The 16,162-nt window shown below is 42.5% G+C and overlaps 1 protein-coding gene across 3 annotated transcripts in view; it reads right to left on the bottom strand.

Moving 5' to 3' along the window:
* lrfn2b (leucine rich repeat and fibronectin type III domain containing 2b) overlaps positions 1-16,162 on the bottom strand; it is a 150,558-nt gene that overhangs the window by 9,591 nt on the left and 124,805 nt on the right. For all 3 annotated transcript variants that reach the window (XM_079339918.1, XM_079339919.1, XM_079339920.1), the window contains one exon: positions 5,660-7,056. In XM_079339918.1, the coding sequence (XP_079196044.1) occupies positions 5,660-7,035 (1,376 nt within the window). In that variant the 5' untranslated portion in view covers positions 7,036-7,056. The remainder of the gene's footprint in view (positions 1-5,659; positions 7,057-16,162) is intronic.

The raw sequence follows: 16,162 nt of genomic DNA, 5'->3' as shown, positions 1-16,162 counted from the left end.
ACATTTGACTTCGTCACGTCGGATCTTAATATCAGTCATTTTGCGCTTCATGCACGCACCCTCATCATGGAAAACACACGGAGAAATACATATGATGCAGCTTTCAAGTTAAAGGCGATCGACCTGGCTGTCAAAGAAGCTAACAGAGCTGCTGCACGTTAAGATGACACTGACAGCGACAACAGAGACTGAGGAAGTGAGTAATGAAGTCATTCTGAGGCAGTGAATGGATGGACTTTTTCTTGTGAAATATATTACGGTCATCTTTTTCATCAGCCGTGTTACAGACACCGTCGGCTAGGCTTCGTGTTGTAACGGTTCATGTTGTAAAGTCAGTAGTTGATAATGTGTTCATAATTCCGATTATGTGGAGAGTCAGTGAATGCACCAGCGAGAACGTGTTGAGTGGCTGTATGAGAGAATGCTGGGAGAGAGAGTTGGATTGTTACGGCAAGTTATGTGTTGCTCTCTGCTGTAAACGGCGTGGTCACGGCCGACAGTGATCGGGTTATTAAGTTATTATTTGAACGCTCTCGCCGTCCTTTAACGTCCGTACGGACGCTACAGTATTTGCGGATGTTACCGGTAGCCTACGTCTGTGTAAATAGCTCTTGTTATAGCGTGGACACCTGCGGCTTATAATCAAGTGCGGCTTATATATGTACAAATACATTTATTTACTTATTTTTAGCCGGTGCGGCTTATATCCAGGTGCGCTCAATAGTACGGAATTTACGGTAGTCTCCACAGCTCAAACGAAAGAAGCTGTTTCCTAATAAAACTTTCTTCTTCTCCAAAATGTCCCCACACTTCATTAAGTCATTGTAATTGGTTGCCTGGGACTAGGAGGGGAATTCTAAAGCCTAGTTCCACTCGCTCCTGTGTTCCAGTCTAATTGATTTCAGGTTGTTTGCACCGACAAGCTAATTAATTTAACTCATAAGAATAAAGCCAGAGTCCAGGGAAACCTATGCCCATTCTTATCACGAGGAGATAAAAGTTTTTGCCGCCCCTTCGGGCTGCAAAAGGCAATTTGTGGAGTGTCCCGCTCGTCTACCAATGCTGCAGCATTAATCAGAGAGAAGCAGGGAGGAGAGAGGAGGGGAGAGAAGAAGAGGAAGACGAGAAGGAGATTGGTCCCTTGCTTACTCTTCTCTTGACTCTGAGAGAGATTTATTAGTGACCGTTTCAATATCCTTTCTTCTTGATTGAAAGAGCTGAAACGCAAACAGGCTGCATCCTTCTGCCCATAACTATCAACAACTACTTCACAGCTATAAAACATCCTCTACATCTGTCACTGATGGATGGATGCATTAGGGAGAGGAAGCTCTGCTCATAGCGTTAAGTGTTACAGTCTGTGTTTGATGAAACAGCATAACTCATGTACACCTGCAGGGAGCCCTTCTTGTCTCTGCCACAGAACTTGAGCTGGCATTCATGTGCATTTCCCAACTCAGAAACCTGTTTTTCCGATGTGTCCGACATCTCACGAATGCAGCTACAGCACTGACTAGTGACAGGCGGCTATGTTACACAACGTCTTTCAGTCTGAAAGCAAATAGAGCCTAATAAAAAATGCAACACTGTTGCAACTTCACCGAGTCACCGGACTGTGAAAGTGACCGGAGGTTTGAGTGCAGAGCTTTACAAATAATGGAGTACATTCAGTGTGGCTACTGTGAGAACCATCCTCGGTATAAAGCACAGAGGAGCTTCAGGTTTAACCTCAAACTGCTTTTTCAAGTCTCATCCTAAAACGAGGTTACAAATATTATACCATACAGAGCTAATTCTCTAACTGCTAGGCCAGACTTGTTATTGATCCTAGCATCACTCTGCTCCTCTGACTCACACCTGATCATCCTGCTCTCTGCTTGGCTGAGCCACACATGACTCCACCTGGCTGTGTTTATGACAGTGGGCGCTGCAGTAGCAGACCATGCTGCAGGAACTGCGGAGTCTTAACAAAGTTTTTGGTATCTCGATTAAAACTCTTTTGAATTTACGTTTCACCAGAGGGCGTCGCTGGCCTCGTGGTTAGTGCGTGTTCAGAGGCTGAAGTCCTAAACAGATTTGGATTGGAGCTCGGGCTCTTTTCACACCTTTATTCCCCTACTCTCTCTTTCCCAGATCGCTGACTCTATCTCTAAAAAAAGCTATAATCCTATCTCTAAAATAAAGCCATTAAAAAGCCCCAAAATACATTGAACATTTTATGCATATCCTATTGGCCTTGTATCTCTGACTCTAAGTCATTAAAAGTATTAGTTTTCTTTTGCTGCTTCCTGCCTCTGATTATAACACAGACACAAACTTTAGAACATCTCACAATAGTTCACTTTTCTGGATATAAAAGCCACCTTCATTTCTCCCTGACAGCCACACGTTTTTAAAACTCTGTTCTGTTCTGATTGAGTTCTGCGGCCCCCGAGGCCTTCACATCGTCCGTCCCACATGAAGGATCACGTCAAAACCTTCAGTTCAAGTAGCATGTGCCAATCATGGGGCGCTGATAACTTTGTCCTCCAGCTGCAGTGTTTGAAGAGCAAACAGCTGAAGACTCATACCTCGTACGAACAACGTCAGAACACGGCTGATGCAGTGAAGGTTTGTGGATCCTTTGAATTGCAGCAGCTGAAGGCTTATTTCAGTACTTCAGCTCTTATCTAAACTTTCACAAAAAAACTTTTTCTTTTTCTGCTCAGCTCTCCTGAATTAAACTCTGCTTTCATGAATGAATCTGTGAAACATTTCAGGGCTGCATTCAGAACGATTCACAGCACAGTGACTGCACTTATTAAAGTAGAACTTCATATTCCCACTGCAGCATTTAAGCTCTGATTAAATCTGTCCAGATGTAACACAGATATATTTCAACATCTTAATTGTTCTAGTAGGTTCCTGTCAGTTTCTGATTTTATCGGTCTCATTTTGAACAAGACATCTTCAGAAAAAGCAATGAGTGTGTTTTAAATGTTTAATGCTCCTGTATGTATTCACATTATTTAATGCTTAAACGTTTTCTCGTCTTATTTTTTCTCATTATCTCAGGATAAAAAAAGCGGTGTATTTCACCATTGTCACAAAATAACTTATTATAATAACCATCATTTCTGAACATTAAACTGATTCTGCTGGTCTGCTCGTGCTGAAACCAAAGGCAGGCGTCTTGTCTCCATGTGTCAGCCTCCGGGCCCAACTTGTGTGTTCCAAATCTTTCAAATTGGTTAAGATTTGAAAATCGTCTAGTCTGGAGCCAGATTAAATCTTTCACATAAACACACATAGACATACCGTTTTCAGGACTAGACTATCATGAACTAGATCCTGATAGCAATGTAATTCATTTTTATTTCATTTTTCAAACATAGCCTGAAGAATTGAAGAGCCAACAGAGCATTTTAATTTATTTCTTTTTGTGTGACCTGAGTCTCCTTTTCTTATTAGTCCAAAGTCTTCACATATTCACATTTTTATATCCAAATGTATGTAAAGCTTGGCGAAAGCTGATTTGCATGCATGGAGTGTTTGTCATCCAGGCGGGCTTTTACATCAGCTGTCATTTCTGTACATACTGTGCAGCCTGGAGAATATGCCCTTCCACTATTTGCATAAAACGAACAGTGTCCAGTTAATTATAAAATCTGTGTATTTATATTAAAAATACTGATTAGAATGGAAATGATTCATGCAGTAACACACTATACGAATGCTGAATAGACTTAATGACATTACATTACTATATGCTGGAGTTATATTGTATAATTACACAAACACTGTAAAACAGTCTTTTTACAATATTATCAGGGACTTGCAAAAAAAAAAGGGTGAGCCGGCCCTCAGGCTCTGAAAATGTTCCACAATTTAGAAAAGAGAAAGTGATTTAAATTAGTCTCAATAATTGGATTTCTTTCTGTCTGGTTGCACGTTTGTTTTTGGAGACTGTTGTAGAAAACAAGCCAGATCTAAATCAGCGTAATCTCCAACAAATTCTGCTGGATTGACAGAAGAGAAGCAGAGAAACCATTCTTGTTCTGGACGTCTAAGAATTGTCATAGAATTTCTGCAATTACTGAATTTATGTGCAATGATAATTCCCTGTTGCCGATATCAGTCATACCTGATACAGTTCAGCTTTGCCTAGACACCAAGGAGAGCTTGGAGAGAGTCAACAGCTCTTTGTGATATCTGCAGGGATGTTTGGGGAAACTTGTTGTTTACTCCAAGATCCTTGACATCACAGATTATTCTAGGTGGGTCAATGTGGCATGACCCTGATAATGATAATGTATTTTGAATGTAGTGCATTTGGAAGTGTCTGGTACTGAACACAAAGTGTGATGGTGAATCATGTCTCCTCGAGTATTCATCTGATGTATAAATGTTCATCAACGTAAGCCATCTGAGTAAGGAGTCTTATTGTGTGGAGTCAAGTCTTGATAATTTCCCCCAACAAAAACGATGAAGCCAAATAAAGCACGAAAATTCACAATGTTATTATTTACATCAGATATAGAAGAAGGGGAAAGAGTAAGAAAACGATCTTTCAAACAAATCAAACAAATTTTTATCTGCACTTTACTGAAAAAAAATATTGACACTTCTGTATTGCCAACAGTAGTTTCCAAATTGCACTCTATTACAATTGGATACAAATGAATATGTTACTCTAGCGTACGATACCATAGGTATCATATGACCCGATACTATACATATGGTATGATACCATACATATGACAACACAGGATTGATATGCAAATGCCAAGGGGGGTAGGTGTGGAACATGAAATTATGAAGAAGGTTTTTTCCTCCCGGGATGCAGAGGCAACCACCACAAAAGACACAAAAAAGACATACAGCCAGGGCAATGATATGTTACCATAGGAAACATTAAGTTAAGCAACAATACAATATGATATGATCGGATCATAACTTGCAAAATCTTTTCCATTTAAGAGGCGTTTTGAAGCCCAGTGATGGTAAAGCCCATATTTAATGTCCCTAAAGTTCAATCAGTCTAGAAAAAGACCTTGGCCTTCACATAAACAACAAGGATGAGTTGTAAACACAATCACAACCTGTAAAGTTTAGGCCAATAAGCTACAGAGTTACAGGGTTGTAAACATGTTAATTTCTGTTTAGAAAATGGTCATGGACAGACCAAATGGGGATTCTTTGTCTATAGCAGATCAAGTGGATGAGGAACTGAAGTTTTTGGACTAGAGGATCCTCCATGAGTGTTGAACAGATGATAAAGCCGGGTCAGTTAAGGACGTGGCTTTGATGGAATTCCCCTACATTACAGACATCCATTCGCTGTTTGCACGATGAACTGTTCTTCAGCACGCTGTCTTGTACCTCCTGCACCAAGCACTTTATGGACTGGTTACACAATCTGTTTACACTCATTTTTATGTGCTTTGCATTATGTGTTGTTTATGTCTGTGCAATGTTGTGTGGTATATATGAGAACACCAAGGCAAATGTTGTCAACTATTAGAATAGTGCAACAATATGCTCCATTGTGTCCAATTATGGTCCCTTCTGGCCCAAATTAAACCAAGACCATTGTCATCCATTGAAAATGGGTGATAGAACGGTTGGATTTCTTTGCACAAAAACTTGATGATTGTTCAAAAAGCATGAATGTATTTACCTGTAAATGAGCACCTCGTCGTCAGAACAGTTGTACTGGAGCTGGTACATCTTCACTTTGGGAGCTGACTTGCTCACTGTCCATGTGACCAGCGCTGAAACAGCTGTCACCTCGGACACAGACACAGTCCTCTCTGGTTGATTCTTTGGAGCCCCCTTGCTTATCCTTGTAGTCCCTGTGATATCAGAGAGGCGGGACTTTGGAGCAGATGGTTGCCCAGTTCCATTGCTGAGGTGGGGGAGCTGGACAATGGACACCTCCACAGGAGCAGTGGACTCTCCGGCCACGTTAGCAGCGATGCAGGTGAAGGTGCCGTAGTCCTTGGAGGTGGTGATGGTGATGCTTAGGGTGCCATTGCTAAACACTGACGTCCTGGAGGAGTTACCAAGCAGTCGATCATCAGGTGAGATCCAGTGGATGGTAGGAGAAGGGTCTCCAGTCGCTTCACACCTCAAGCTGGCTGTCTGCCCCTCCAAAACAAGCATCCTGTGGGTGTGCTGGGTAATGAGAGGAGGCTGACACACAAACTCCTCCTCCTTCAAATTCCAAAAGTAACGACCCTTCAGGGCAGGTGGAGAGGCACAAGTCTCCAGGTCATCATCTCTCTCAAGCCTTCGCAGCCACAGCATCTCACAGTTACAGTGCAGAGGATTCCCTCCCAGGCTCAGAGACAGCTGAGGAGCATAAGGAGTTGTCAGGATCATTGAATCCTGGGCCCGGGCAAATATGGGGTCAGGTGGTAACTTCTGCAAGCGATTTGAGGTAAGGTCCAATCGAGCAAGCCTTTCCAGGTCAGTGAAGGTTCCCTCTGGAATGAAGTCCAAAAGATTGTGGTCCAGACTGAGCTGGTGTAGGTTAATCATCTGACGGACTGAGTCCCAGGGTATAGAAATCAGGTTGTTATAAGATAGATCCAGATCTTCCAGTGCTGGTGCAAGGTCCTCGAAGGCCTTCTCATGAATGCGTCTCAGTTGGTTATTGTTAACGATGAGGTGCTGCAGGTTGACCAAACCTCGAAGGTCATCAGGGCCTACATCCGTCAAGCGGTTATTGTCCATATGAAGCGACCGCAGTGTCTCCAGGTCACCGAAGGAGAAGGGCTGGATGTAGCTGATGGTGTTCCTGGAGAGGGTCAGGTCCACCAGGTCTGACATGTTGGCAAAGTCCTGTTGTGTGATGCGAAGGATGTAGTTGCCTCCCAGTCGGAGCTCCACCGTGCTGCGGTCGATGTCCGGAGGCACGAAGAGAAGGCCTTTGGAGGGACACAATGTCCCCAGAGACTCGGACAGATTCTGGCATGAACAGTACTTGGGACATGCATGAGTGATCATCACTGTTGCTCCCAGGACCAGCAGGCAGCAGATGATATGGTCCATGGTAGAGTCATACAAGGGGACCTATGTGAGAGACAGAAAAGAAAAAGATGAGTTAAAGGGTTGCAGACTGTGTCCATCAATAAAACATAACCCCTGTTTTCATCTATGTTTAATGTTGGCTTGCTTGTTCGATGTTCCATATGTGCTTCTAGATGTAAAAAAAATGTCATCCTGTTCTGGTCTGTTTTAAGTACGGCTTTATGTGCCCTACTAAGTATTATTGCTCAGTCTTGACGTGTCTTCATCATTCGCCTGCCCAGAGTTAAACCAGATCCATGGAGATGACAATCAGAGTTGTAGCCACAATCCCAAAAATGTCCTTCAAAATGATAAATTATCTGCTATATGGGACTAATTTAAACATCTGTTTTTTTATTTTAAATCTGATTCTTATTACAGCATGAACATCAGGAAGTTTGGGTAAAAGCCTTTACAATCTATAAGTGACTAAGGGCTTATCCCATTGAATGCCCTGTTGACCTTTAGTTTATCTTTATGACCAGACATCTGTTTATGATTGCAGATCTGTAGGGCCATTGTTATCGGCTCGACATGCTCTGTTTCTGTTTGGGGTTGAATTTGCGTGACTTTTCATTGCAAGCAGTTTGGTTAATACATTTGGTGATAAAACCTTCAGTTTGATGTCACCAGAAAGGGCACCTTGGTAGAGGCGCTGCTTGTCAACAGGAAAGGCATGTAACTGCTTGGGGCCCCAGGTCAGTAAAGGCCCCTAATGGGGCACCATCTGAAAGCACTCACGTAGCATCTCATGGATTATTCCTGTGAAAACTAAAGTTCTTCAATGAAGTAAAATTAAGATGAAGTATGTGGTGGTTGGAGTTGTGGAACCCAATTAATTTTGGCTTCAGGAGATGAAATGGCACCTCTCCAGCTACCAGACCAATTTCCAGACTTCATCCAGCCACCCTTTGTCTCCCTAGAGATCGAGATACTTCACCTTAAAATAAGAGCTTTGATTTGGATTTTAAGGGTATGATTACTTGAATGCAGACAAACAGGGCAGATTTTCTTTCTCAGGTAAGATATGTGCTCACGTAACAAGACCCTCTTTGGTTTAAATCTAATAATTTGAATTTGGAAGGACAAAAATGTAATTTCTGTTTAAGAGATTGGATATACAGGAAGAAGATAAGGTAACAAAAGCAACCATTACATTTCATATAAAGACACTTAGCCACTATACAGTCTGTTGTCAGTGGTATTCATGTTGTGTGTTTGTCTTGTAAAGATGTTTCTATTAAAGAGCCTGTCAGTTATAGCCCCCCATGGACCCTGCAGCGGGCTATATCTAGGACATCAGTCGACACAAGTCCATTACTGCAGGTGGATGGAGCGCTCAAGTGTAGATAAAGCAGCAATCATAATGGAGACTGTGATCAGGGAACACAGTGCAATAACTCAAGTGCACAGACAGCGAGCGCTCAGAGACACGTTAGAGCTGTGACAGCAGGCCGCCACTGCAGGGGGGGCTGAGGTGATAAGCTGTGTTTATGGGACGCACATAAATTATCATATCACAGCGGTCAAATAAAGCTGAACTCTGAATGCAGCCACTCATTCCAGTCTATAACACATGATGCAGTAACAGCTGCACTTATATCATGTACTTTTAATAACACAACATAATTCAGATAAAGACAGCCAAAGGCAGCAAGTATAAAATATTCCACATTCAGTTTACCGCTGTGCACATTTTCACATCATTTCACGCACACTGTCATTATAAACTGTTATTCAGAGAAACTACAGCAGGCCTTCCAACATAAACAGACATTATCCCCTTTTCCTTTGCTGCCTCACACCCACACATCTACATGTGCACGGTGCACGCACATAAACCCACAGTGACATGTTCAAACGGCCAAACAAATGAAAACCGGAGCGTCGCCAGATTGCCTGTGATAATTCACATCTTTACACTGAGCTGAAACGCCTCTATTCTTATCAACTTTAACGCAAGGTTCTATCTCTTCACAAACCTTTCTGATGTGAGAGAGGCACTAATGGGTTTAATGATGATAAACAAATCACGAGGGATGCATAAGCAAACTGTGTGGGCTGAAGGGGGCAGAAAAAAAGAAGCAGATTGAGAGGATTAAAGAGACTGTAGCACCTATAGTGCATATTATCACACTGTGGTGCCTTGTGTAATATGTTAATTGTGACCTAAGTATGGCCCTTCACAGTAAACATGCTTACAGCTGAGCAAACTGTAAAAGAGTGAATGACCAGCTCTGTACAAAGCTAAAACACTGAGTTAAGATTTGTATTTATCATGACTCAAATACACATCTGACCAGCCACACAGAAGACTGTTGACAATCACAAAATACAACACATCAAACTGAATAGACACAAAACTGTTATGAATTGACGCTATACAAATAAAGATTGATTGATTGACTGATTGATTGATTGAAAACACTTTCTTCTGTGTCAGATAGTGTTGCATTCAAAGACCACTTCTTGAAGGCCTCTGTCTCTTCTGATATTTTATATCAAGACCGGTCAACACCACCACAGGTTATCTTTTGTCGTTATTACTATGATTACAAGGACAACTCTAAAAAAACAATTCAATTCGATGCATTTATTATCTGATTTTCCTACCCCGTTTACGGCCGCAACCTTCCCAGTGTTAGGGTGTAAGTGGACGACACATCCCGCTGACAACAAGATGATGATTTTTCATTGATATTTTTATAGTCTAGACCACTGAATGTCTTGATCATGTCTCGGTCTCTGAGCACTCTGGTCTTGTGAATACTCTTGACTACAACATTAGTGTCAGACAGGAATTTGACCTATTCTGTCAATTTTAATTTCACATCGGAGCTACAAAGTGAAATCTACAGCGTAAAAAAGTGAAAGAATCAACGTGAAAAAAGTTTTCAGGGCTTTCTGAAGTCCAGGGCTGGTTCATTTTTCTTTTCTTTTGCTGTCCAAGTCACAGTGTGTTGTCAAAACTTCACCAGTTGACTTTTGTGTCTTAATACTTTCACATCGACAACAAAAAGTCACTTTATTTAAAGTTGGAGACATCAAGTGTATGATTTGGGTGGAAACATTTATTCTTTGTCTAGAACAGCTGATGCTGTCTCTTTAAAGAATCTTTAAATCAACACTGTGATACATAGAAGGACATGTGGCACTGATGAATTCTGCACCAGAAAGCCTCAAACTGCTATTAATAAACGTCATATAAGTTGATAAGTTACTTGGTGCCCAGACTCGGGCCTATTGTAAATGACCTGCAGAGTCCTTTACAGCACGCTCACATGTACCTGGGGACACACACAGAAGTGTTTCATCACACAGAGCAGGGACGCACACTGAGGTGGAGCGTTTAGTAAATCATCTGGTCAGAGTCAAGGGCACAGCGGGTGCAGAGGATGGATGGTGTGGAGGTCAGGGAGTTAGCTAAACGAGATGTGAGCTGACAGGTGGAACGCTGCAGCGTGCAGGTGGCTCCGTCATGTGCAGGGACAGCGGTAATCAGCGAGGACCTTGATGTGAACACTCATCACAAATCCTGACAGACTCCGCTGTGCCGGCTCGGGGCCCGACAGGCTCCAGCCTTCATGCCCCGACCCACCCTGAGGTGGACGGCAGCAGAGACACACGTTTATCTTCACAGGAACACACACACTACCTGATACCACAGAGCTGCGGTGATAAACACAGATTCACTTCTTCTTCCGCAACATTGTGAAAGATTGGAGTTAATATTGAATTTCCTCAACATTCACAGCTTTCTGTGACCATGTTGTGCAGCTGAAAATTCATTTTAGCATGAGCTCCAGAGGGTGTAGTGCACACAGCAGCCGACTGTGAATAGTAAAGAGGAGAGCAGAACAGCCTTGTCTCTCCTGATGGCTGGCTGCTGCAGTCTGAGCGAAAAAAAACAAAAAAAAACTGAAAAAGTGAAGTCAAATGTGTGAAACAGCTTCAGTGAGAAACTGGATCCCAGTGTTCCCACAGCTGTAAAAATATCTCTCTGTCACAACCCATTCTGATCACACACTCTGAACACAAGTTAGCTGTGCTGAATTAGGTTCTTTGTGTATGTTGGGAAGTTAATTTAATTTTATTAATTTGACATATTGATGGGAATTCTGGTTTGTTCTTGAGAGACATGGGAAATACACAGATGCACAAACAGGACCTGTGGAGGCAGTGGAGAGATGTCAGAGTCAGAGAAGGTCGCCACATCCTGATTGGTAAAGGACTTAAGTCGTAGAGGAAAAGGTCATACATGTGTAGAGGAAATAAGACACTGTTTCCCTCCCTTCTGAAGTCTTTCGGGGTTAGAACAGTTTAGTTTAAAGTCCTGCAGGGCTCTGTCTCTTCCTCTCTCATCCACGTGATGGAGCAGACCTGGGCTCAGGTGGATCATTTTTTTATTCCACATTTTGTGCTATAACCTGATGAGAAATGATGATTTAGTCTTCGGTGAGTAATGTGCCTCTCTGTCTGAAGGGTCCCTGTCGTTACATGAAGCTGATGGTGGGAGTTCTGCATGCTGATCACAGGCAGCAGGAGGTCCACTCTCTGACTCATCCACTCGTCTACAAGTCCTTGTTCAATATAACTTCATCAATTCAGAGATTCAAAGAATTAAAGGTGCTCGTCAGTCTGCAGGTCCACACATGATCTGCACCCTGATGTTGAGGTGTTTTCATTGTCTGCAGACAGGCTGAAGCTGCTGCGTTCTCTGAAGGGCAATCTCAAAGGTGTACAAAGAATGATCCAGAATACAAATGTACTTTTTACGTCTCTTGGTATGTAACACTGACCTTGAACGACAAATCTTAAATATAATGCCACAAAGAATCACCACATAAAAGGCCTTACAGAATCTAATTTTAGATATTGGTGCCGCTAACAAGCTATGTTTGAGCTTAAATTATGTTAACGTTACGTTAACGTTTGCATGATTTTCCTTTGATTTGTTCGACACGGTCGACATAACAAGTAGTTAATCTGCATCAAGAAAGTACGGCCTGGGTTAAGTCTTTGCTGTAACGTACGAAATTACGCTTTGAGTTTCCGCGACATGTAGCCAAAAGGCTGTAGCAGCTTCCTTTAAACAGAGGGGGTGTGGCCTGATTTTGAGGCTTCTTGCAAACGATTATTTGTCCAAATTATCCTCGTGTGTAGGGCCTATACGATTATATTACTGCTGCAGATTGAGTTTATAGTCGGTTACCATGGTGATCTAGCCAAGTTAAAAAAGAGCCTGTTTTATAACTCGGAAAACTCTGACTTCAGGATGAACATCGAAAAGGCTTACCTTGTCATCTCGCTTCGTGGTTCACCCTTCTGACCACAAACAGAAGCAACACATTGTCTACAGGACATTCGAGTGATATAAGCATATGGCGTATGCATTAAAGTACTGACTCATTCGACTGTTGTTCTCCACCACCGGATCACTGCTGTGATTATTATGAAACTGGAGGCAGCAGAGTTTGGATCCAGTTCAGCCTTTCATAATGTCGATCCTGTTTCTTATCGTCTTGTTTAACTCAGAGGGATGAATTCAGAGTGTGAAGCAGCCTCTCTGTGAGAACATGCAGCCTGTGTCTGATATGAGCATGATGAGTTCATGTCTCAGCTCGCCCTGGGCCTGAAGCTTCCTCTATCTCACTTCACTCTAATGATCACATGAATCCTCCAGTTTCTCTACGGCTGAGTCGCACTGTCACATAATTAATTCTGTTTCAGGAGCTTCTCACACTAATGAAGATTAAAGGCTGCACCTTATGGCATTATTACAGTCTTTAATTCTTAAATACTGCACTAAATGTCTGCTATCAGCTCACACTCGGCAGTTTGAGAACATAAAGCTGCAGTTTAAAGAGGGTTATACCGCACTTTTTATACACTTGTGTGTATTTTCTGTATATTTTGCTGCTTGGAGGATTTGTGCTGCGGAGGATTCTTGACAATCAGACTTATCTTATGCACAGACATGAGATTTGGGTGTAAGTCTGCGTGTTGAAGCGTTTGTCTGCAGGAGAGCGGCTCCAGAAGTGGGATCAGGCCTCTGATATTTCATCTAATCTCCGAGACGTGGAGGACTAGCTCCTATTAGCATTCTGCCGCTGACGGGTTTTTGTGAGCGGCTCTAAGGAGCTTTGGGTCTGAAATCTGCCTATCGTCTTCACAGGGCTGCAGAGTGTGCAGGATGTATCTCAGAGTTTGCACTTTAGCGAATGAATGCAGAGTGCAGAGTTTAATAGAGACCGTAAAAGTGTTGACCTGCAGAGAGGAGCTGTGGCTCAGACAGCTGCAGGTCGACGTTAAGAGAACAGAGCGGATCAGGAGGCACTGACAGGTCTCCAGGGTTTGTTCTCAATCTTCAAAATGCAAAGAAACGTCCACATTTTTTTATCGATGCATACATTTTTTTAGGCTAAACCAAAATAATGCAAACACTGGGTGACGGATGATTTCTGGTCTGAAAAAAAAAAAAAACTAAAAAAAATCAAAAATCCAAATCCAAACTTATGCTACATGAAAGAGTCCTGGTCAAGTTCTGTTTGAAGTCTGCACAGGGGGTGTTACTGTAAGTGACAGTTGGAGTACTTAAAGGCTTACATGGATGGATTTTCATGAACCATCAGAACACACTGAATGAAAATCTCACAGGTAGAGTCTTAACAACATGACTCAGCTCAAGAGTTTAAGTGAGAAACATGAAAACATACGAGTTTAAACTGAAGACATGAAAGTTCCACTTTGATGTTCTGGGTCATTGTTAGATGAAGCGTAGCAAGAATTTGTGATAAAATGAGCCTCACTGTCCCAGCGGGGAATTTACCCTGGACTTCACAGTGCTCTGATGCACTTCAGAACAAAACATAAAAATATCATACTTAAAAGGAGTGATGACAAACTGCAGGTACAGTTACACATCTGCACACACCGCACAGCTTATTGGAGGTGTTCAGGGCTTTAACAGTCAAGGGGACGAGGCTATTTTTAAAACAGATGTTCCTGCTTGAGGGGAGGAGCTGGCACGCAGGATGAAGAAGTCAAGATAAGTCTGAGATGTTTTTTTTGTGCATTTCTGATTATGGTTTGTTGAGAAATCTCCTGGAGGCAGGGATGTTAAACGACTCCCATGATTGTCATGGCTGTGTGTTTGAGTCAGTAGACTTTGGGCCTTTGATTGAACAGTCAAATGTCCACATCATTCAGAGAAGCCATTTGGAACAAAGCTCTCTGCTGTATGGAAGACAAATGGTAGAGAAGCTGAACTTCGTGGACACACCACAGGTCCTGAGTCTTCTCAGGAAGTGAAGGCTCTGTTGCACTCTGGAGCCGACTTTTCTTATTCGGGGGGGGGGGGGGGGACTTCATCAGCACTTCTCAAGTTGAGAGAAAAACTGATATTTTAGACATTATTTACTGCATAATATCTTTCATTATCCACTCGTTTATTTGAGGGCAGGGTTGTCACAGTAACAGATTATTAAACTTTGATAGTAGACAGTCCTATGGCCGCAGATGCAGCTTTTTGTCCATGCAGATCTCATGACCTCAATACTGGAGAGCTTCTCACCTGTACTCAGTGTTGCTAGGTTACCAAAGTTGACCTCCACTTCTGTCAGTAATGACTGTTAGGTCTGTTTTAACACTCTCTGAGTGTTTCATATTTTCCTTTATTCAAGGTAATATCTAAAAAACAAAACACCTTAAAATTGATGTAAATGAATGGTGTCATGTCATCAGCAGCTGTACATATTGCTCTAAAGGTGAGTGAGACAAGCGTCTTCTTTGCCTTTTGCTGTTGACAAAATTGATATCAGAAGTCCCGCCGCCTCTTCATTCCGATGGTGAAGACGGTGAGGGTGAAGTGCAATGAATGAACACGGTACCGTTCAAAAACTGATTTAGGCAGGGTGAGAGCAGCGACAGCTGAGTGCTGAAACACACTGCATTGGTTCGAATTGAAATATGTTGCTGTTTGGAGAAACAAGCCCCCTTATTTCATTTCCATCAGTGACATTTATTGTTTTGAGACGACGGCAACAAACCCCCCAAAAAAAGTCATGTGCAAAGAGGATTGGGTAATTTCACTGAACATTTGAAACTGTTTTAAAAGGAGATTCTCTCTCTGTGTGTGACGTACAAACTGCAAACTGTCCATTACAGTGATTGATTTAACTCCGTTTACCTGCTTCATAGATTGTTTTTTTTACAGCTTTTTATTATGAAATGCTGATGTTTGTGTACTTGTCAATCATTCATACTAGAAATGTGTGTCTCTGTGTGCGTGTGTTTTCAGCTCTCTCTCTCCCCCTGTGTGCTGTTGTGGTTACAGCGGTCTCATTTATCACCGGTGACAGCAGGTGATTTCATGAGAGCCACTCAGGCTAAAGATCAGCTTATTCAGCTAACTAACAGCCCCCCCGCCCCCCCACGGCTCTGCTGTTAATAACCCTCAGCTGCCTCAGCGTCTCTCTCTCTCTCGCTCTCCATCTCTCTGAAGCCTGTTCGCTACTCCGTTCAAAAGATTAATAACTCCAGCTGGAAGCAGAAGTGACATCATGAAATTGCTTCCTATTGTCTGAATAATTAACCTTCTTCCTCAGAGCTCTGAATGCACGCTTTGAGTCCTCGTAAGTGTGACAGCAGCGTTAAAGAACAGACAGCAGACACAAACACTCAGGGCTGGGAGACACTCTTATAGTGGAAACTCTTCTCTGAAATAAAGGGGATGCTAACTCATTTTATGTTCTGTGGACAATGACGTAAACACCCTTTTCACTCATGCTTTAAACTTGTAAAAAACACCATTTCTCCTGACGGCCCCCTGGTGAATTTTCCACGTGGAGTCGGGTTGAGCTGTGTGAGAACCCACCAGGATATATTCAGGACTCGACAATGAGCAGTAGGAAGGGCGTGGTGTCGAGGGCGTTGGCACCATAACACGATGCATCATCCTCCATGTTACAGCTACTCTTTCTCCATTGAAGCCAGGTAGCCAGACAAATATGAACTCCCTGTTTTATTATTCAAAAAACAACGTCAACATTTCTAATCACAAACAAATGAAATTCATTGCCTAGCCACGGCCAAAAAATTGACAAGCAAT

Source organism: Symphodus melops (genome assembly GCF_947650265.1).
Source record: "Symphodus melops genome assembly, chromosome: 1".
NCBI classification, from domain to species: Eukaryota; Metazoa; Chordata; class Actinopteri; order Labriformes; family Labridae; genus Symphodus; species Symphodus melops.
This window is presented reverse-complemented; position numbering and strand designations above follow the sequence as displayed.